The 24381-nt window shown below is 36.2% G+C and overlaps 1 protein-coding gene across 10 annotated transcripts in view; it reads right to left on the bottom strand.

Moving 5' to 3' along the window:
• Window positions 1-24381, bottom strand: part of THOC2 (THO complex 2) — a 116833-nt gene that overhangs the window by 37334 nt on the left and 55118 nt on the right. For 5 of the 10 annotated variants that reach the window (XM_032391336.1, XM_032391339.1, XM_032391337.1 and 2 more), the window contains exons 9-16: window positions 23489-23581; window positions 20485-20640; window positions 19719-19891; window positions 18275-18470; window positions 17050-17073; window positions 6628-6669; window positions 6073-6203; window positions 5879-5980 (exon numbers count right to left, since the gene is read on the bottom strand). In XM_032391336.1, coding sequence (XP_032247227.1) covers window positions 5879-5980; window positions 6073-6203; window positions 6628-6669; window positions 17050-17073; window positions 18275-18470; window positions 19719-19891; window positions 20485-20640; window positions 23489-23581 — 917 coding nt within the window. The remainder of the gene's footprint in view (window positions 1-5878; window positions 5981-6072; window positions 6204-6627; window positions 6670-17049; window positions 17074-18274; window positions 18471-19718; window positions 19892-20484; window positions 20641-23488; window positions 23582-24381) is intronic. The other 5 variants (XM_032391342.1, XM_032391344.1, XM_032391345.1 and 2 more) reach the window with 1 other exon arrangement.

The following is a 24381-nucleotide window of genomic DNA, read 5'->3' as shown; positions in this document are numbered from 1 at the left end:
CAATCAAAATTATTTCATCATCAACTGCTTCCCTTTCCCATTCTCCAAGGCCCAGTTTCCTTTTCTCCCACAGAAAAGAGAGACCTATCAAGTTTGAAACTTGGGCTATACTCTGTTCCACCTTCAAACTTACTACCACCTGTCCCTACTTCTGACCCTACTATTTCAGGTGGTCCTCCTACTTGCCAAAGCAGATCCTTCCTCTCTATACCTTTTATCCCATTCCTTTCTGCCTCCACCCTGGAGGGAAAAAACCAAAAAAATAAATAAATAAATAAAAGGAGTACTTTCTTGATTATGTCTTACCCTCAAGCTACCATGGTGTCTGGCATATGGAACACAATCAATGACCATCTGTTGAATGAATTACTGAATGCCTTACAGCAAATTCATTTTTTAAACAGTAATCAAAACTTGTGAAATTCTGTAAGTAATAAATTAATACACTCCATTCCCAACATATAACATTTAATCAATACCAAAATCATGTTGTTCAAGCCTGGTGAAATAGTTACAACTAACAAATACAACAAAAATCCAAGTACATTAAAATTTCTACACATATTCTTCTGTGATATATATTTTTATCAATTCATTCATTCATTCATATTAATGTCTTCTGTAACAGGCAAAGAGCTAAGCACTCGGAATACAAGGATGAATAATAGCTCCTGCTCTCAAGCTTAGTCCAGCTGGGGAGACTGACTTAACCTATTTTTTAAATTTTACTTTCTTAAATCCAGCAAGTTACAGAACAGTATTTATTATATGCTAACAATAGTACAAGGGGGGAGAATAATATATTTGTATTCACCTATATATACATAAAAATCTCTGGAAGGATAAATAACAAACTAAACAATGGCTTCCTTTTTTACCTCCTGAGTGAATGGAGGATGAGATGAGAGACTTTTTATTATCTACCTCTTCATATTTATTGAAATTTAAGCCATGTGAATGTATAAACTATTCCAAAGATTAGATAATTAGGTAAGAGAAAAATAATCATAGCAATGTATCTAAGTGGTATGATAGCATCATATGCATATGGGACAGCGGTGGCATAAACAAAGAACAGTAGATTGTGCTTGGCAGTATGTGTTACAGAAGGCTTCGTGAGGAGCTAACATTGAAGCCCACCCTCCAAGGATGATGAGGTCACCAGATGGACAGAGGAAAAAGAGGTAAGGAAAACCTGTACAAACAGAAGAAATGAAACACAGATGCAAAGAAAAAGGAGACCACAGCCCATTCAGGGAAACTTAACTGAGCTCAGCACAGCTGGAGGTAGAATTAGCAGGCAAAGAGGCTGGAAATGGGGAGGGACAGATCATGAAAGATGTCTTACATCACCATGCCATAAAGGCTGACACATAACCTGCAGGCAATGGTTAGTCACCAAAGGATCTTGAAGAAAGAAGAAAGAAGAAAGGCACAATAATACTCCCGATAAAAGAAATAAGTTAGTGGCAGTAGAGAGTAGAAGACAGATTCAAGAGATCTGATAATATTTAATATACAGTTGACCCTTGAACAACATAGAGATTAGGGGCAACAACCCCCTACACAGTCGAAAATCTGTGTATAATTTCTGACTCCCCAAAACCTTTACTAATAGCCTACTACTGACCAGAAAGAAGCCTAATAACATAAACAGCTGATTAACACATATTCTGTATATGTATTATATACTATATTCTTACAATAAAGTAAGCTAAAGAAAATGTTAGTAAGAAAATCATAAGGAAAATACATTTACAGTTCTGTCAATACTGTTAAGCTTACGTTGTCTATTTACAAGATGAACAGTCTGTCAGTACCTACACCAATATTATATGATACAAAACACTGTAGATATTATATGCATCACTAACACTAGACATCAAAAATGAAGAGATAATGTGAAAAAGAAATTCATATTTATTTACAGGTATAATGATTCATGCATTGATAACAAAGCAGCAACAATATGACTGCTTTATGGCAGCCTAGTATAACTGATATCATTATCAAATTTTTATGGCATATAGCATTACAGTCATATTCATAATACAATACTGGAAATACTGTTACTTTTTTTAAAAAACCACTTATCTGTGATAGGCTGATAATGCAGTTTGTCCAATTACAAGAAAGGCATACTATACAATAATACAAATCTTCGAAAGCAAAGTTATCAAACAGAAAACAAACACATTATTAATTTTGTTAAATATCATTCACCTTATGCCTATGTAAGGACAGGCTATCCACTTCCATACAAGTCTTACACACAATATCCTACATGATGATAAGGACACAAAAACATCTCCTATAGTTCTTGCCATAGGGTTAGACTTCCACACAAAGACACACAAACACAACAGACAAGTTTATTAACTGTATTATCATGATGATTATTTACTATTCATTAAATGAAAGTGGATCATCATAAAGGTCTTCACTCTCATTGCCTTCACACTGAGAAGGCTGAAGAGGAGGAGGAAGAGGAATGGTTGCTGGTCTTGTTGTCTCAGGGCTGGCAGAGTGGAAGAGGCAGAGGAAGTGGAAGAAAGGCAGTTGAGACAGGCACACTCAGTGTAACTTTATGGAAGTACATGGTAATTTCTGTCTGACTTTTTTGCTTTTCTACTTCTTTAAAAATGTTTCTATATGGTACCTATCCTTCTTCCACCATTTGCTTTAGTTTCAGTGCCCATATCATAGAAGGGTCCATATCGTAACAGAAGTCAAAAAGCAGTCTAGAATAATCAGAACCTTCTTCCAGATTGTCCAATGTCAATTTGTTTTCTAGAACCTGGTGTTTATCTTTTCCCTTCAAGGCTCAGGAGTTAGCAGCTTTATAGATAAGGGCACTGCAGATCATAAACTTGACTGCATTTGCACAAAACAGCAGAGTTAGCCTATCCCTTCCTACCTTAAATTCTGTGCTTGCTCTTCCTTCCTTACTAACAAATGTCCTTTGTGGCTTTATTTTCCAGAATAGGGCAACTTTTGTCTGCATTAAAAACCTGTTCAGGCAGATATCCCTTCTCCTCAATGATTTTTTTTTTAAAGATTTTATTTATTTATTTGACAGAGAGAGACACAGCGAGAGAGGGAACACAAGCAGGGGGAGTGGGAGAGGGAGAAGCAGGCTTCCCGCGGAGCAGGGAGCCCAATGTGGGGCTCGATCCCAGGACCCTGGGATCATGACCTGAGCCGAAGGCAGACGCTTAACGACTGAGCCACCCAGGCGCCCCTCCTCAATGATTTTCTTAATGGCATCTGGGAACTCATCTACTTTCTGCCTCTTGGTCAGCATAAACTCTTTCTCCTGTCATCTTGACATTTTTTAAGCCAAAACTCTCTAAAATTATCAAACCATCCTTTGCTGGCCTTAAATTCTCCCGCTTCTGATCCTTCACTTTCCTTTTAAGTTGTCATATAATGACTTGGCATTTTCTCAAATTATATTAGAATCAATAGATATTTCATTCTTAAAGCAATCCTGCACCCACATAACAGCTGCATTTTCAATACAAGATAAAAAGGTATTTCACAAAAAGTACAAAGTTTTCACATCTGCTGGTATAGCTGTAACAATGACCTTATGAATTTCCTTTAAAAAAAAAAAAAAAAACAGTCCTTACACTGGATTCATTTATCTTGAAATGGTGGATAGCTGCAGCTACAGACCTCAAGCTATGGTACATATGAAGCAATTCAACTTTTTCTTGTAATGTCATGACTTTTCTCTGCTTGGGAGCACTTCTGGCAGCACTAGAAGTACTTCGTATGGGCCCCAGGGTGTTATGCAAGGCTTACAGTATCGCAATAAACACGAAAAATACTTAAGAACCATGAGAGATCACTTTTTACTGCAATACACAATCTACTGGAAAGATGAACTGCTCACGCAGAGATGATCATCATCACACAGTGTTTTAAGCGGATACTCGCAACACTTGAGCTCACTGCATAGCAACGGGGTGGCTACGAAATTATTACAGTAGTACAGTAAGTATTACAGGTACTTTTATGCAGTTATGACTTAATACTAAATCTTTACATTTGTTTACATCTCTCTTGACTACGAATAGCACGTTGTACAGTCTGTAAGTGTGCATGTAGGTAAGTTCTGGTAAATTTTAACTTTTTAGAATAGATTGGTGTATATTTTATCGTAGCAAATGATAAACTAGACTAGTACCTACATATATTTTATGCATTCATGACATACCTTTTTCCTGATTTTTTTCAGTATTTCTAGGTTATGTCATCTGTCTGTAAGTTTCTTCAAATTTGTTCCAAATCTCCAAAAAATTTTCCAATACTTTTTTTTTTTAAGATTTTATTTATTTGACAGAAAGAGACACAGCGAGAGAGGGAACATAAGCAGGGGGAGTGGGAGAGGGAGAAGCAGGCTTCCCACTGAGCAGGGAGCCCAATGCAGGGCTCGATCCCAGGACCCTGGGATCATGACCTGAGCCGAAGGCAGATGCTTAACGACTGAGCCACCCAGGCGCCCCTCCAATACATTTATTGAAAAAAATCCGCATATAAGTGAATCCGCATAGTTCAAACCCATGTTTGTTCAAGAGTCAACTATATTATTAAATAATCCATATAAAGCACTTAGTTCAGGGCCTGGCACATATAAATATTAATGGCTCCATAAATATTAGCTGCTGTTGTTAAGCTAGAAACTACCTGTGGAATTCTTAAGACCGGAACTCTTTTGGAATGACCAATTCTAATATCACCTCCTTCCATGCCTTCCCCAACTTCCATGGGGTGAAATAACTCACTCTCTTCTCTATCCTCCCAAAGAACATTTTATATACACTGTATAACAGCAACTATTAAACCAGATTGTGATTGTGTACACACCTGTTTCCCCAATAGACTGTGGCCAGGGACAATATCACTGGGCAGACAGTAACATTGCATACTGTTAAATCTAGTTAAACTAGAGAATGAACTATTTTAATTAGAATAACCATACCACTGCACAAACATAAAAGAAACAACAATCAATAGCCTTGCTGAAAACACTTGTAATATAGCAGTGTATTTAGCATATAAACCAACTCTAATCTGAAGTATACAATTTTCATAATTAAATTTCAGTTTACCAAGAAGTAAAATAACATCACTCTTATGTTTTTAATAACATGAAAATAAAGCACAAAAATGAAAAGAAATTTTTCAACAGTTGACTCAAGGATGTAGTTCTACATAATTCCATTAGATCTTCCAAAAAAGAAAAAATATTTTTTTTAAAGATCTTAGTTATTTGAGAAAGAGAGAGAGAGAGAGAGAAAGCACACATGCAAGCAGGGGAAGGGGCAGAGGGAAAGGGAAAGGCAGAGAATCCCAAGCAGACTCTGTATTGAGTGCAGAGCCCAATGCAGGGCGGGATCCACAACCCATGAGATCACAAACTGAGCCAAAACCAAGAGTCAGAAGCTTAACTGACTGAGCCACCCGGGCACCCCAAGAAAAATCTTTATTATAATAACTTTTGGCAGAGGAAATTTCAAGAACTTTGACCACCTTTTATAATCCATTAAATGTATTATGCAAATTGAGCAAAGGCCATAGTAGACTGTCCTTTAAAAAAAACTCACCTATAATATGATGCATTAAAGAGGATTATTAGATTCTACAGCTATGCAAACATGACAACTACAAAAACTAACTTGGTAGTCAATATGAGCTAAAAAGCACAAAAATTGATAGTCATTCTATCTGCAGTATATAACTGACTATACCATTAAGCAAATACTCCTGGGCTTCCTCAGAACTGAGGCTCAGACATAAGTTGGCTGGAAGAAAGTAAATTAGATCCAGATATACTTTAGGTTAATATGAAGAAAAATAAATTAAAACTTACTTCATGATATATTTGGCTCTGTCTATTGTTTGGGCTTTAACTTTTACTAAAAGTGGGTGACTGTTATAAGTTTCATTCTTCCACTGGCCATACAGACGATATCTTAAAAAACGATGAGATGAAGAATTAGGAAAAGTTAAACACTTAGAGGTTAATGACTAGTAGTTAAAAATACAAAAATATTATGTATTTACCTATGCTGATATGGAAATGTTTTAAACATTCCCCATAGTTCCTCAGACATACAAGCATTGCAGTCCATCAAAGAAAGAGATGGAAGAAGTACCTGGTCAGTAATGCTAAGTAAACAGCTAAGGATAACTTCCTAAGAAGAAGGAAGGAAAAAATTATTTTAGTAAAAGGTCCATATTAACCCCCCCCCAAAATAAATTTATGTCAGCCTTGGAAAAACTGCCATTCCTTGACCTCATACCACACCACATCTAATTTCCCACATTATCACTGCCCTTTTCACAGTGGAAATTTGTGCTTCTCCATCAAAGGAAGCAATGAGGTGAGGTAAGGAAAGGGGTAGCAAGAGAATGAGGGATTCTTATTATCCCTCTTCCTTTCTCAACATGGTAATCCTCAAAAACAGGAGTTGTCAATCTTAAAAGATATGTCAAAAGCTATACTAAGCATGTAGAGTACAAAATATTCACACAGGTGATTAAAACTTGTTCACAGTAAAATTTACAGTATGCTGTACATAGACCAATCAGACACATCGGATTTTTCTAGTATCTTACCGTTTTCTCTTTATCTTCTTGTTTGCTTCCATCAGACTGAAACTAAAATTAAAAAAAACTATAAATAAAATGCAAAAAGGTTAAGATTATGATGTCACAATTTAGCATCTAATTTGAAAAAAATTAACTTGTACACGGTTGTGAATTATTTCCTTACTTTTTAAACAAGTGTAGATTTTAAATATAGCCAGTATTACCAACTAACATTTTTAAATTTCACCTATATTTCTAACTTCCAAATCATTTGCAACATTCATGAATTTTAAATGTCAATTTTATAAGCCAATTCTTTTCTTAATCTCATTATCACAAACCAAAGCATCCTAAAATTGATCTAAGTATTTATTATAAGATTGTATCCAGCACAATTTAGTTATAATGCATTTGCATTTTTCCATCCAGAAGTTCTGATTTTCTGCTACAGAATTAGTAAAATCTAAGACTAAAGCAATAACACAAAAAAATTAAACCCAAAGAAATTTAAACTATGTTTTAATTCACCATTACTTAAACTCTCAATGAGAAATAAGCCTAAAATATTAGTAAAACATTACTGACAAAGACCAAACCACTGCCTAAGTTGGACTGAATGAAAAAACCTGGGTCGTTTTGTATCAGTGATTTGCAGATGGACCGCTGAAGTGCCATGTTTGATGCTGATGCTGTCCATTCATTCAAAATGAAATAGTACTTGTGTGTGTGTGTATATAGGCAGGTGGAGAGTTAGAGGAGTGTACAAAGGCCAAAAGGACAATTGAAGCACTGATAGCCAAGGATAATCTAGATTTCTGGGAAAGATTTAACTCAATACCAAGTGACAGAAGGGGAAAACGCTAACATGCAGCTAACAAGCTTATTATTTTCCTGGCAGAAATAGGTATTTTGTGCATGCATGTTTTTATACTTGAGTAATTTAATGGTACTACAGAGAAGTCTGACTGCTGCGCAACATTTTCACATAAGACTAATTCTGGGACTGCCATGTCACCTTGATGGGAAAACACACACAATACCCCTCTTTTTTTTTTTTTTGATCAGCAGGTTAAAAAGATATGGTTCACTTTCACAGAAACAACTGTTAAGTCAACATATATCCTGGTCAGCAAATAAGGGCCAGGTTATGAAGGAATGGCCTGGCAGAAAACAAAGTAGATAGCTGCTTTTGTTTTGTTTGGTTGTGGGGGGGGGGGGGTAATTCTGGTGGCATATTAGGAAGAACTAGATTTACAGTATATTACGTTGGGGATAAAGGCAGTTAAGCTACTCCTTTTCTAGTATACTATGACTCTAATAAAGCTACACAGAGTTTTCTCCATAGAAATAAAACATTTTCTTACCTACTAAGCTGTCCTAATTCCTTTACTAAATACTTAAGTTTGTAATGTCTATATGTCAATTCTCTAGATTTCATAACCAGGAAAATTTGAAAAAGAAAAAGAAATATGGTCTGTCAAATAAATAAATAAAATCTTTAAAAAAAAAAAGAAGAAGAAATATGGAAAGCAAATGAAACTATCTAGAAGAGCAGTAAGAAACATTTCTATCAAAGGCTAACTATAACAAAGATGAACAAAGATGAACAAAAATGGTAAAGGTACATGCAAGTAAAAGAATTTTCTTTTCTTTGGTAAGAATATAAAGACACATTCCAGTTCCTTGATGCTTTTTCTTTTAATTTGCTTTTTAATTTAGAATAAATATAAAACTCTCCATTCCCATAGTACAACACTAAAATTTTATTGAATGGCCAGTCCAGGAAGAAATGGAAGAAAAGAGGGGGAGGAAGAAAATACGTCCACTTCATGCATTCATTTACTATGTGCCAGATACTGGGAATTCAAAGATGAACAGAACAGAGTTCCTATCTCTGAGGAAGTGACAAAGACAATTCCTATCCTTGAGGATCTCTTGAAGATCAAAACTACGCTTGCCAATGTACTATTAGGAACTGAATTTTTTTAAGTCTGACTAAAATCAGGCATTCATAATTATGCCTAGACAAACCATCAGCTATAAATGGCCCCAAGCAGGTTCCATTCTTGCCCTATAATGAGGGAGCAGATGACAGGGCTGCATAAAAGAACTGGGCACAAAAAGAATGTAGGTCCACCAAGAGGGGGCTTCTGGAGAGTCAAGAAATAAAACTTGGGAAAAAGTTGTAGATTTAACTAGATAAATTATTTTATTACTGACGTCCTACTTTTAGTATCTCTAACCCATGAATATTTGAAATGCTACTTTATATTTTATTTCAAAAAAGAAGAAAAAAGAAAAATATACTTAAGACTTGTGACTAGATTTGAACCTGAAGCTACATCTAAGTAAATTATGGCACTATTTTCACCTTCCTTATTTTTCTCATTCTTAATTAACTACCATTTATTGAGTACTCACTATGTGCTATACAATAGGCTAAAATTTCACATTTAGGTCTTAAAACTATAAGGAAAAAAATTTTTTTTAAGATTTTATTTATTTATTTGAGAGAGAAAGAACACATGAGCAGGGAGGAGGGGTAGAGGGAGAGGGAGAAGCAGGCTCCCTGCTGAGCAGGGAGCCCAATGTGGGATTCCATCCCAGGACCCTGGGATCATGACCTGAGCTGAAGGCAGCCACTTAACCGACTGAGCCACCCAGATGCCCAAGGAAAATCTTTTTGCTAGAAAGGATCCAACTAAGACCTACCAAAATAACTTAGAAATAGGAAAATACAGCCTGTAAGTTAAAAGTTACAAGGCCATGAGTTTACCGAGCCTAAAGAAGAGATAAATGAATTGCCTTTCAATGCTTTGGTTCAAAGCTTTGTTTTTATCTTTTAATCAGAAACTCTTAAAATTTTATAAACACTTAGAAACAATCAGTAATATTGCTACTACATCATTTCTGAAAACAGAGATACTAAATGAAAAAGTACTATCTTCCAACACATTTCATTCTTAATCAATACAAATCTGTACCAAAGAATTAATAATATGATCACCTATCCACAGGATGACCATATGTGCTGGTTCTCGCTTTTTATCCCAGTGTAGGTAATAGCACAACCTTTCCATCTTGAATATCCTGGTTTAGACAATAAAGCACATGGTCTCCCTACCTACCACATGAGTAGCATTCAAACTGCAGTAAATGGACTTGAGGGAGTGGTTTAAACATTAAGCTATAGCAAACTAGACAAAATGCTAAAGAGCCAAACTTGGGTTTCATAAAATTCACCACCCAAAAGTAATTACTTTGGTTAAAACGTTGATTATGGGGCGCCTGGGTGGCTCAGTCGTTAAGTGTCTGCCTTCGGCTCAGGTCATGATCCCAGGGTCCTGGGATGGAGCCCCGCATCCAGCTCCCTGCTCAGCGGGAAGCCTGCTTCTCTCTCTCCCACTCCCCCTGCTTGTGTTCCCTCTCTTGCTGTCTCTCTCTCTCTCTGTCAAATAAATAAATAATAAAAATCTTTAAAAAAAAAAAAAGTTGATTATGATATGAAACTGTGCTGTTTTACACAAGCATAGTTCTAACAAGCTGTGTGTAAAAATGGGTATTTTCAGTGCACTTAATGAATATGAATATGTGATTTATTTAAATGAATTCTCTTTATAAATGGAGTTCATAATAGAAGTCTTTCGTAAAACAAAAAATTGCCCTGTAAATCTATCTTTAGGGAAAATTAAGGTTTTCAAATGAAATTCATTTAAAGGGATATGCCCCTGTGTTTTACTTTACATTCCCCCAAAAGCAGACCCTATTCAAGTACAGGCATAATTTATTCGGGAAGTAACCCTGGTAGGAAATTATTCCTGTGGGTTAACTGGAGCTTAATCCCACTGGGGACTCTGAGGGTCTGTGTAGAAATACAACTCAGGATTATCCCATCTCAAGGCATGGTAGTTACACACTAACTCCTATCATTTCACTGGTTGAGAGCTGGGGAGAGGGGGCAAGGTGAGTTAGTTCTCCAGCAGTTCCAGGATACCAATTCCTATCCTACCTATGCAGGCTTCCAGGGCCAGAAAAGCCCTCAGACAACGAGATGCAGGAGCTAATAGTTGAAAATTGGGCAGGCACACACCAAAATGATAAGGACCTAGTGCAGAGCGAAAAGAATACAGATGGAATCTAATAGCATCTGCTATGCCCCGCATGGACAAATGGCCAAACCTCCAAGAGATGAAGAGTTTTTCACAAATATTTTTTAATGTTTTACATTCTGAATTTTTTTTTCTGAAACTGAACACTGAGGTCCAATTTCAGAAAACAGTCTTTGAGAGGAGGCACAGGGGCTGAATCAATTGCTTACAGTGTGTGCACACTAAAAAGTTGACTTTTCTTTCTTGTATAAAATATACTTCTTAAAATTATACTGTTTGTACGTATCTACATTTGCCTATTAACAGACTTAGATGTTTATATGTCTCTCTTAAGTAAAAAGCATAGCTAACGGTAAAAATTAAGATCCTATTTGTAATTTTATTACCTTAACTATGATTCTACATCTTGATTAGAATTGTCACATGAAGATATTCAGTAATAGCTAAGGTGACCTTAGTTCAAACCAATTATTACAGGTGACAATATAAGTACAAATATAAACATCCTAAGAGTTCTTCCCTGCTCAGGCTCATTAAATAGCAAGAATGATGTAGATTAAATTTGGTCTCCAAATCTAGAGTTCACTTGCTTTGTATGAGACTTATTTATTTTATTTTATTATGTTATGTTAATCACCATACATTACATCATTAGTTTTTGATGTAGTGTTCCATGATTCATTGTTTACGTATAACACCCAGTGCTCCATTCAGTATGTGCCCTCTTTAATACCCATCACCAGGCTAACCCATCCCCCCAGCCCCCTCCCCTCTAGAACCCTCAGTTTGTTCCTCAGAGTCCGTAGTTTCTCATGGTTCGTCTCCCCCTCCGATTTCCCCCCCTTCATTGTATGAGACTTATAATAGCAAAAGTACATAGAGGAGCTGAACCAAACTGAGAGAAAAAAAATCCTCCAATGAGAGCAGCATCTGTCTCTTGGACAATAAGAATAATGCAAGGTTCTGATTCTCTTAAAAATATTCTTGCAAAATTTGTATCTACTTAAAATTGGAAACTGACATGTCTATAGCTACCCCTGACTAGTCCACTCACAAAGCCCCAGCAATAAAAATTTGATAAAAATTTTGATTTGTTACTAATTTATAACATAAATTTCCACAATGAAGGGGGGGGGACATCTGATTACCACCACAATGTAAAGAAGTTAAAAGGCATTCCTATATAAAATCAAATCTGCTCTCATGGGGAAATGAAGCTGCTACTTGAAAGTAACATCTATTATTTAAAGACAGAGATAGATTGAAGTATATTAACACTTTAAAACAAATCATCAAAAGTTAGTGTAGTGACAACTTACAAAAGTAAAGCTGTAACTTACTATGTTCTGAAGAATTCATGACAACTTTAACTCTCTAAAGCTGAATGCCTAATTAATGTTAGCATCTAATTAATGTTTAGACATATCTTATTTGATTCTCACTGCAACCCCAGGAACTAGCTAAGGCAAAGGTTATTACCACTCATCTCTGGCACAGAAAAATGACCAGATTAAAGTCACATAACTAGCAAGTAGCTAGCAGCTCATCCTGATGAAACCAGTTAACCTAACAATGTGTAATGCCTTAAAATTACTTTGTTTGGGGGACAGCTTAAATGAAGACTCTTTGTGGGCAAGTTAGGTTCTAAAGTCAATGCATACAATGAATATATACTCACAATTACCCTTAAAAGTCCCTTAAATTATCTATAAAGTACACAGACACATTATCTTTCATTTAAGTCCAACACAAGACTGTTTTTTCCCCTTCTAGTATTAGAAGAAATCACTGTTATGGGAACATGAATTCATGTGAACATGAAACGAAGTAACTGGCTTGCATTTAGGGGCCATGTCACATGAAAACCCATTACTTTAAAAACTAGATTCACACTAAATGTGGTAAGAGACCTGAGAAACTGAACCAAACTGAGAGAAAAAAATCCTCCAATTTCGCCCTTACTCCTAGGCATACACACTTGAGTATTTTGATGGAAAAAGTCTGGCCACCTTCACACAAATTAAGCACAAGTAACCTTCATCCAGAAGGAATATTAACTTTGAGCTCTATCTATACAACCAGGGTAGATCTTCAATTTTGAAAAGAAAAACAAAAAAAACAGTAACATCAGCCAAAATTCTAAAGTAACTGGTTCATAAAGTAGAACTTTGGAATCAATGGGCTAAGGTAGATTCTGTCCCTAGCAACCCCAATTTTTATTACGAAAAATTTCAAGTTTACATAAAAGTTGAATGGATAGTGCACTATCAATAAACACCTCTTATACCTACTTTATAGATTCAACAATTAACATTTTGCCCTTTTGACTGACCAAAAAAATAGCAGGCATGACATTTCATCTCAAAATAATTCAGTATGCATCTCCTAAAAAGGACATTCTTCCACATTACCACAATATCATTATCACAGCTAGCTATTCCTAGTATCATCCAATGCCCAATCTAAGGAATATTCTGACCCTCTGACTCTAGGTTTCTCTAAGCTTCATCTATGAATCAATTTAAAGCACTCTCGCTTTTACCAAGGGCCAATATAAGAAAGAGCCATATAAACAGCCTGCCCAGACAAATGAATTAAAATGACAGAGTGAAGCAGAATTTCTCTCCCCTATCCCTAATGCAATGAAAAATGTATGCCCTGTTGTTTTAACGCTCCAAATTCACCACCAACCAAGCAAGAAAAGAGGAAACTATGCTATTAACTTCAAGGGGACAGGGAGACACACACACACACACAATTCTGGTACTACACACAGTGTGGTATGGCTCCTGCCCTTAACCCAATCCCAGAAGTAATACAGACCAAGGAAGGTAAGTCAACAAAATCCTTTAGGCAATAAGACCTGCAAGGTAAGTGAGTAGACTCAGGAAAACCTCTTGTGAATAGGAGCCCAGCAGGACTCTGGCAAAGGAAGAACCAGCTGCTAAAGCCTACTGTCGTTCACAGGAACTGTGCTTAGATGGCTGAGGGAGTCAAAGCCCAAGGGAGCTGGCATGCCCACATGGTAGAGGATAGGTAATAGTATTTCAGAAGAGAAAGCAGAGGTACTAAATGAGGGCTATACTCAGCCTCACTGAGCTCATTCACTTCCCTTATCACAGACTACAGAAAAGATTGAAAGGAGAACCCAATTATTAGACTGTAGCTTGGGGGGAGGAGGACTGGTCATAAATAAGGTAGGAAAGGTAAGAAGATTCACTCTCACTATATCAGAAAGAAGTTGTAAACAGAGCTATACATATTAAGATGAAAAGAAATGCTGTGGCTACAATGGAAACATAAATAGCATGCCCCCCTGCCAAAAAAAGCATATAAAACATAAATGAACTCAGTGTGGATGAAAGTAGAACACAAAGGACAGAGGCAGATTCTCCACAAGTATCTACATATAGTCATAGAAAAAAGTCTTAAGGATGAACTTAACAAAACAAGAAAAGCTTGGAGATGAGATACATAGATTGAGATGAACAGATTGTAGAGATAAACAAAATAACAAAATAACAAAATACCACTAACAGATTTAATTTAAAATAGCAAGGAATTTCAAGAATTGCAAAATTTAGATAACCTGTCATTTCTTCCACTTCAGACACACTACATTTGTATAGGCAGGCGAGCATGATGATTTTGAGCTTGGCCTCTGAATCCAGATTGCCTGGATTGAAATCTCAGCCCTGCCCCGTATTAATGGTGTGACCTGGGACAATTAACTTAAAGCATAAAAGGTATGGTAAAGATTAAATGAGCTGACTCACATGAAGTACTTAGAATAGGACTTGGCACAGAGTAAGAGCTCAATATTAACTGTCATTATCGTAAACAACTTAATCCATTAACATTAGCTGGATGCAAAAAAGCACCAAGGAATTCATCTTTAGTTGTGTAGGTGCTGTCAAAACCATTTAAGTATGTCAGGTGAGCATGTTAAAGCTATGCTCTACAATTAAAGAAAATTAAAGATAGCAAAATCTGTCCATTCATATAGAAATATTCTTTAGAGCTACCCCCTCTTTTAAGGCTGAAATAAAGACCAAAATTGGTTAATATACTAGAACAACAGTTCTCAAAGTTTGGTTTTCGAATCAGTAGCATCAGCATCACCTGGTAACTTGTTAGAAATGCAAACTCTCTTCAGTAGGTTCCACCCCAGACCTACTGAATCAGAAATTCTGAGGATGGGACCCAACAATGTGTTTTAAGATGAGCTCCAGGTGATTCTAATGTATGCTACAGTTTGAAGATCACTGTACTAGATGGTCCTATGATATATACCTCAAATTTAAGAAATACACAGAGATAAATGATTACAAATAACTGTAGGCTAGAAGACTATTCTGTTAAGTGACAGCTGGTATAAGTATATAACCAACATTTTCAAAATATGCATAAATTATATACACAAGCAACCCCAAGCTTATAATGAGTTGTTAAAGACATTTAATTATATTATTTGGAACTAAAGTCAAACTCCTCCTTTAGAAACGATCTTACATACCCTAGTTAAATTCCTAGCTAAGCAACAAAAGCCTTTTAAACCTATAAACACAGAACAAATGATCTTTTACAGTTAAATATTTTCATGGGTAAAAAATTAACCAAAATTCTAACTCAGATCGTTGGAAAGATTCACTTTTCCTACCACAACCTTAGCAATGAGAGAAGACAGATTTCTTCCCACACTGTGATCAAAATAAACATTTTCCTCTTCCTTTCTGCCCTTCTACCTCTGCAAAAATAGAGACTGGAGTTAGGGGCAGGCACCAGGCACAACTGTGATAGAACAGAGGTACAGGAGAGCTGCGATGGAGATGGCAGAGGGGAAGGGTGACAGCTCTAGCACCTGCGCATCTTGGTAACAATACTATGTTTGTGCATATGCTCATGCATATGTCTATGTATAGGACTTCCACAACTTGGATGTTTGGTCTCCTGCTTACAGGTTTTTAATACTTGCAGCCAAAGAAAGAATTTCACAACGAGAGATCTGAACATTAAGATGTTCAGTTAAAAAGAACAGCATTAGTGGGTGAAGGTAAGATGAGAAAGAGGCTATTTACATTGTCAAAAAAAGTATCTCCCCACAAGATATATATTAGCAACAAAGGAAAAAAATAATTGTACCCTAGAGAAACCTGGTAGCGCACTACCTTAACTAAGTGATCTACGTTAACATCACCAGTAATGGGACAGATTGACTTCATATGCTTCCCAATATGAGGCATTGGGAAAGACATGACCCTTTTGTTCTTTGAACAGGCACTACTAACATGACTCATCCCTTTCAGACTATAAGAATTAAAATAATGAAACATCATTATACTTCCTTTTTATATATGTTATATAATAAGTGATTTGTATAGTAATAAACTACTCAGCAGATTTTTAGTAATATGGTATCAATGTTAATTTATTGATTTTGATAACTGTAGTGGTTTTAAGACTTTATTTATTTATTTGAGAGAGTGAGTGAGAGAGAGAACAAGCGGAGGGGAGGGGCAGAGGGAGAAGCAAACTCCCTGCTGAGCAGGGAGCCCGATGGGGGACTTGATCCCAGGACCCTGGGATCATGCCCTGAGCCGAAGGCAGACGCTTAATTGACTGAGCCACCCAGGTGCCCAGCAGATTTCTTTAGAGTACCTTTACACGATGTAAATTTGTGAGCATTTAAAAAAAAAGAGGTATTAAAAGCCAAATCAAATACTTCAGGTGTCAAGGGATTAATATACAACAGCTGATAAATTTTCTGTATAGTCACTGTTGTCAAAAATTAAAATTAGATGCAATCACCAAACTCTGGAGAAAACTGTATTTGTGCTTGTAACAATTTGCAGATACTTTTGGCAGCCTTGTTTTTACAATTGAAACTTATGTATTCTTTTCTATTTCAAGACCTTGGGTTAGGCAAAGATCTCTTAGAACACAAAGAGGAAACCATAAAAATACTGCTAAATTGGAATTAATCAAAATTTAAAATTTTGCTTTTCAAAAGACAATTAACATAATGAAAAGGCAAATCAGAGAAATAATAACAAAAGACAACCCAATTAAAATGGGTAGAGATTTGAATAGACATTTCGATATATGATGATTACAAATGGCAAATAAGAACATGAAAAGACGCTCAACATCACCGATCATCAGGGAAACATAAATTAAAAGCACAATAGGTACCACTACACACCCACTAGAATGACTAAAATTTAAGAGCGACAATAACAAGTACTGATGAAGATGTGGAACAACTGGAAGTCATATACAGGAATGCAAAATGGTACACACACGTTGGAACAGTTTGGCAAAAAGTTAAACATACACTTACCCATATGGCCCAGCAATCCCATTCCTGGGGAAACAAAAACATATTCCCCCCCCAAAAAAAGACTTGTACAGGAATATTCATAGCAGCTTTATTTATAATAGCCCCCAACTAGAAACAACCCCAATGCCCATCAACTGGAGAATGCATAAACTCTGGTATGTCTATCTAATATTGCTCAGCAATAAAGGAACTACTGACACGTGTGCAACAACTTGGATGAATCTCAAAAGCATTACATGAGAGAAACCAGACAAAAAAGAGTACATTCTATACAATTCCATTTATATGAAGTTCTAGAAAAAGCAAAACTATAGTGACAAAAAGCCTATCAGTGGTTGCCAGGAACCAGCAACGAAGGGACAGAATTAAAGGCAAAGGGGCAAGAGGGAACTTTCTGGGGTGATGAAAATATTCTCTATCATGATTGTGGTGGTGGACACACAACTGTATACCTTTGTCAAAACTCATCAAATTGTAAACTTCAAATTGGTGAAGTTTACTGTATGTAAATTATAACTCAAAGCCAATTTTAAAATTTAGTTAATAGCATAAAGGGTTACCCTTAGGGTATTAACTAGAAGGGAGTACAAGGGAACTCTGGGGTAGTGTTCTATTTTTTGATCAGGGCAGGGGATACATGGGTGTTTGGTTTGGAAAAAGTCACTGAGGTGTACAATTATGATTTGTTACTTTCTGTACATTTTATTTCAATAAAAAGTTTACTAGCAAAGAATGCATCCTCAACAGTCTGACTTCATACAAATAATCACAATGATTCAAAATTGCAGCCAAGAAAATAACGGAGTAGAAGAAAAGTAAGGGGGAAAGCAAGCTGAGTTGACCACTAAAATTATAAAGGGATTCAAAAAGCAACCACTTGTCCAAAGTACATTTTCCTATGCGGGGGACTTGACTAATTTTCTGTGTGTGTGTGTGTGTGTGTGTGTGTGTGTGTGTGTGTGTCATGCGCACACACACATATATGTGGTTAGGACACAATGGACTTGTGTGTGTGTGTGTGTGTGTGTGTGTGTGTGTGTCACGCGCACACACGCATATATGTGGTTAGGACACAATGGACTTTCCCCAAACCTTACTCAACGTAACCTTTTCTTAAATTAAGTTCACTTTTCATTTCTAGAGATATGCATAAGACAAATATACATAGAACATTTTCATTCCAAAATTTAGTTTCCTGCTTAGAAGGAAAAAAAATCTTACTAACCTCTTTCATAAATGATTTGCCTATGCGCACCACTTTTGCAAATAAAATGGGATCATGCGAAAGGTGAGGACCAAGGTAACAGAACATATTGAAGACATCTCTCCTCAAATCTTCAAAGCTCTCTGCTTGTTTTGGTGCCCTCTTATTTTGCAAAGCATTAACAGGTGAACCTTTAGCACCTTTAGGAACGCCAACTCTATAAAAAGAAGCAAAATTTATATGTATACTATACAATACCCCATTTTAAGTTAACACAGTCATATTAATCAGTAAGTAAAGCTTTTCTTGCTCAAATTTGATTTCTATATTTCACTTGTGCCTAACTTTATTAATTAATACCAGATAATTTAGCTGGTAGAAAAAGACAAAAACAATACTCATTTGGAAAAAATCAGAGTTCAGAGAATGTTTCAAATTAATTGCATAAGGAAATCAGAGAAACGCATATTTCAAGTAACATTTAACATACATTGTATGAATTTGGTTTTAGTTAAACTTGGCCAGTATCAGGAATTTGGATATGGGAATGGGGAACAAGGGATGGACCTCAGAGACACTGGAAGATGAAACAGAAAAATATGGATATAACAACAGAGATTCAAGTCAATAAACACTTCTCAATGTGGGTTCCACTACCTAGACTGAGTATGAGGTAGGTGGTGGTAGGGAAGGTGAGCAGCATAATGAAAGAGGGTGTCACACTAAAAAGGACAGCATGCCCAGAGTTCTCACCTGCTGAGCAGGTGTCCCGCTGTGGAGTCACAGGGGTCACTCTTTGAGAAGAAGCCTTCATGGTCCACAGCCCAGGTGGCACTAAAGGCAGCAGCCAGCAGCTATGCACGAGTCACAAGGCTGGGGCTTTTGAGGCAGGCTCTGATCTGTGGGGCTGAAGCCAGAGCTGCTGCCAATACTGCTCCTAAGTATCCTGCAAGTAGGCTGAGGGCTAGAGGACTGGTCGACACAGTAACTAGGGGTGATGAGAAAGGCTGCACTAGCAATTTCCAGAACAGCAGCCTATATGCCAGAAGAGATAAGGCAAGCAGAGAGGCAATGTCCTCACTCAGAGCCACTCAACCCGGGACAGAGGAAATTTACACTAAGTAAAAACCTCAGGAATTCTCTGCCCCCCACCAAGAGAGGAGGAAAAGTCAAAAACAGAAGAATGGAGTTTTCACTCTGTGGAGCAAACCCAACCTAGATGTCTAACCTACAGTTTTCCAACTACACTGCAGCACACCTTCTGCATCACCTGGTCTAGACGTTAGGAGACAAGCCACTGATTAATACATATAAAACTGATACACTCTGTGAATAGTTCTTATCTTCTAATAAAACATACTAAAATATTTGCTTGGTTGGAGAAGACAAGATAAATATGTAGATTTTTTACTGTAGTCCTAAGCTATTTCTACCTCAATGATTAGAAAAGCATACTGTAACATACCTTCGGTAGAGAGGCTCAATAGTTATGTGAATGAGCTTGCAAATTGCAAGGGCTATTAGCTTATGTGAAGCTGCATAGTATGGAGGCATCTGATCCATAATGTTCTGCGCATGCTGCCAATCACCAATCTTTAACAAGGCTTCCAACAAACCAAGTTTTTGGTTGTCAGGTGGCTAAAAATGAACAATTACAGCAAAGAAACTCAGAATATAGACACCAATAAATCTCAATGTTTTTTCATTTAAAAAAAATTGAGCTCAATAACCATAATAATGTATGTCAACAGCTGCCACTCATGGGAAACGCAATGACATTTCCCTGAAGGTACAATCAAGTTTTTTAGCTACTGAAAAATACAACAGGATATGCTCTTTCATTTAGCAGACACAGCCTGACAGTTTATAGACCTGGAATTAAATTAAGTTCTATTTAATGTCTTACTGTGCCATAGGGAACTAGAATTCATTCATCTTTGAGAATCCCCTTAGGACTTGAGAGACATTAATACACAGAGCACATATATATTTCACTTAGGATACATTTTGAAATTTATGTAAGAAAAAACACGGCAGCCTCTTTTGGGAAGGTGCCAATCAGATTAAAAACAAAACCACCTTTGCAAATCGGTATTCCAAAAAACAGATTTCACCATAATCAAAATTAATAAGTTATTCTCCCATAAGTTGATTAACTATTACAAGTTAAATTTCCTAATTCTAAATCCAGAAGACAATGTTAATTTTACAAAAAGGAACCATATATATACCTTCTCTACTTTCTCCTCTTCTTTTTCCTTTTCTTTCTCTCGTTCATCAATTTTTTCAGAAGACAATACAACCATCGTAAGTTTTCTAACAATTTGCTTAGCTTCCACAATTTCTCGTTTGTGTTCATCCATAATGCAATTATCAGCTGGAAGAAGCTAAAAATGGTTCATTAAAGTTTCATAAAACAGCTAATACTATTTGCACATATAAAAAGCAAACACTATCTACTCTGAATTGATAAAATTGTAAATAAGGTCTAGCCTATTAACGACCATGATTTGCCTTCAAGATAAGTTTCTCTCCATTATTTTCTTATAATCTAACAGGGTTAAGTATCTGAAATTTGTACACCTTTTAAAATCAGGTAGCAGTTCAAAGTTCCATGTCTTCTTTCTGTTAGAGGTCCTACATTAATACAATACTACAACAGCGATGCTTACCATTGAATGTATTAGATTACCCAAGAAAATGTATAAATGTTCCATTAAAAATATCACAGATTTCCCCTTTAAAGGTCAAACTCCAAATTAAATAAAGTACTGCATATGGATCCAATTTGGGAGACATGAGCTACTGAATTACATGAAGGGGTAAATTTAATTCCTCTAGATGAAAAATCTCAAGTAGAAAAATTATGAGCAACTTGACATCTCACTTTTCATTTTCTAATACCTATTTGATGACTTAAGTCACAAACTAGTTTCTAGCTTATTACAAAAGAGAAAGTAATATGTGTATAGTCAACCCTCCATTATGAAAAAGGACCAAATATCTCCAGTACAGCCATCTTGTATGAGTGGAAGAAGGTTAATGTAGATATTTCATAAAATAAATCAAAAAAACCCAGACACAAGGAAAAATATAGCCAACAAACCACAGTAGTTTCTGCTAGGCACTATGGTAGGCTATGAAAGAAGTGTTCCTGCCCCCAGAAATACATAATCTACTTCAGTAACTAAGTCTAATGCAAAGTAAATAATCACTAAACAATAAAATGAAACATAGTAAAATATTAAACTACATATTATACACTTCATCCCATTAGTCAAAAATGGGGGCAGGAAAAAAGTCACTAAGGACTGATGGCAAGGAGTAAGCAAGACTTTTTCTCATTCTTCCTGCTCTCCACTGGCCAGCGAACCCATTTTTATTGCTTTACTTATGTACCTGCCAAAGGTCCTCATCTTTTACCTAGATTAATGCAACTGCCTCTAAAAAATCTCCCATTATAATGAATAAACTATAAGTTTCTTTTTTTTATTATTTTAAGTAATCTCTTCACCCAACGTGGGACTCAAACTCACATCCTGGAGATCAAGAGTCGCACACTCTACCAACTGAGCCAGCCAGGCACCCCTGTAAGTTTCTTTTATAGTTCCTCTCAATTCTAGTTTTGTGTATTTTGAGAATATGTAATTAGGTGGATATAAAGTTACAAATGTTTTATCTTCCTGTGAACACAATTTTATTTACTATTAAGTGACTATCATTTTTTGCCAAAAAAAGTCCATTTTGTCTAACAATAATAATTTCCCTGGTATATTTTTCCCACCCTTTTACTTTCAACCTTCCTTTGTCCTTAGGTTTTGGAAGTCTCATGTGAAAAATAAACAATAAACTGGTTTTTAATCCCATCTGAAAATCTTTGACAACTTAACAGGAACACTTAGGCCGCTCACATTTATTGTTAAACATTTCAGTAATAAATCTATCATCATCTATCATCTTTCCATTTGTCCTAACAGTCTATACTTACCTATAAACTCATACCTGTCTTTGAATTCCCCTTTTTCTGACCAATTTTCCATGTTCTCAGTTTGTAACATCACTTTTCTACTTTAAACCTTGAATGGCTCTCTACTCCCAACAAGAAAAAATTAAAACTCCTTACTATGGCACTTAAGGCCCTGCAATGTTTAGCCCCAATCTACTTCTCCATCTTCATCACCCCACATACTAGCCTAGGCTCCAACCACTCTGAGCTTCCTGATGTTCCCCTAAGGCGATAATGAAGCCCCTTCAATCCTCTTGCCTTTATACTCAGTTAATTCTACCTACAAAACTTCCCACCTTTAAAGCCAGGCCATTACCATCTCATCTACCAACATCTCAGTTCAACATCACTAGTTTGAAAAAGCCTTCCAAAATCCCCCCCAGACAGACATGGTCACTATCTAAGATATTCTGAGCCCCTACAGCACTTTGTGAATACCTCCAATAGAGTAGTTACTATATAATGCAAAATGTTTTCTCCGTTGCTAAACTATGGCTGCTTCCAAGGTAGAGACTAAGTTTTATTCAACTCTGTAACCATAGTACATGAGAGAAAAAGTGATTTCAAAGACAATGAAGATGGTATCAGCTTTGGACAGGTTTAAGTCCATAGATGTCCAAATGTACAACCAAATAAAACAGGAATTTCTATACTACAAACCTAGTTTTTTCAAACTGACAGGCTAAACTGTTGCTAAACTGGAGGTCATCAATCACAATCATACATACACTCTTCTAAATCCTGTATCCAACAATAAAAGCACAATACTAGTCATTTACTACCCAGTAAAAACACAAGAAAAGCCTTAAAAAAATATACAGACTTGCCCCATTCATCTTGAATGCCTAAAATTAACATTTTGGGGAGAAGGAAAAAGTATCTAGGTAATCCCATATTTCTGATAATTTGCATATAAGAGAAGTCTAAAACCACATTGGTTAGAACTTGGCCTCTCTCCCCATGAGATATACCTTGCTGACAATTAAGAACTTTAACTTCATATCCAACCTCAAACTCTGTAAGAGTGACAGAGGGTATTTAATTTCCATAGTTTGTCAAAGAATTAAATTCATTTACTTCATAAAGTAAACACAAAGCAATAATGCATTAGGGCTTCAAAAACTAAAACTTGAGAGCCTGACCAACCTTGAAGTGCTATATGGCTGCCTACTCCTCTTCCCACCCCTGGGATGGACAACCAAATATTCTTAGCAGCCCACTTGACTTACATGTACATAAAGATCATCTAAATCAATAAGATTAAACTGTAGAAGTACTGCTGCAACTCTGTATAAAGATGAAGGAGTCTCTCCATTTGGTTCCTTGAAAAACAAAAAAAGTTTCTATTTAGTGCATAAAGTAAAACTAAAATCATATCCTTTACCTACCAATAATCAAGAACAATTACATCAAATAACTAGATCAACAATAAGCTTCGTTGCTCTTCCTGATCATACATGACATCTGAACTGAGGACAAAGATAATTAGGTCAACATCCCTTTTCACACTGGAACATTTTCTGATGAACACAAAGGTTTCAAAAATGGACACATTTTACAGTGCATGCTAGTATTTCAACAAAATCTGAAAATCAAATAGAATAAGTGAGATTTTATACTGCATAATACTTAGTTTTGGGTTTTATTTGTGTGTTTTCTTAACTTGCTTTTTCAAGTAGTTCTCAATGGAGATGCAGACAGACAAGAGTGACAAATTTGGAAGTGCTGAACTATCTGTGTCTACTTTATACTTTTCTCCCTATTCTTTTACTTCTTGGGTTTTGTGCTAAATATATCTGCTTGTCAACTGATTTCCCCCTTCAAAACGGGTGTCTATACATATTACACATGGATAAATCAACATTTTAAAATACAGAATGGCCAATTCCAGTGAACGCTTCACAGAAACAGAAGGATCTTTGAATCAAGACTTTTCCTCTAATTTTTAAACTGCTTGGGATCAGCTGAATGGAAGACTGAAGTCATGACAACTGGCAATTACTAAATGGCCAAATGCGAATAAAAAGCAAACAGGGACAATACATTATGTTCCGCTCCTACTCAACACTGGAAACAAGATCTTTGTAAGGTTCCCCACAATTGTAATAGGTGCTATGGATAT

Source organism: Phoca vitulina, unplaced genomic scaffold, assembly GCF_004348235.1.
Source record: "Phoca vitulina isolate PV1807 unplaced genomic scaffold, GSC_HSeal_1.0 scaffold62, whole genome shotgun sequence".
Classification (NCBI taxonomy): domain Eukaryota; kingdom Metazoa; phylum Chordata; class Mammalia; order Carnivora; family Phocidae; genus Phoca; species Phoca vitulina.
This window is presented reverse-complemented; position numbering and strand designations above follow the sequence as displayed.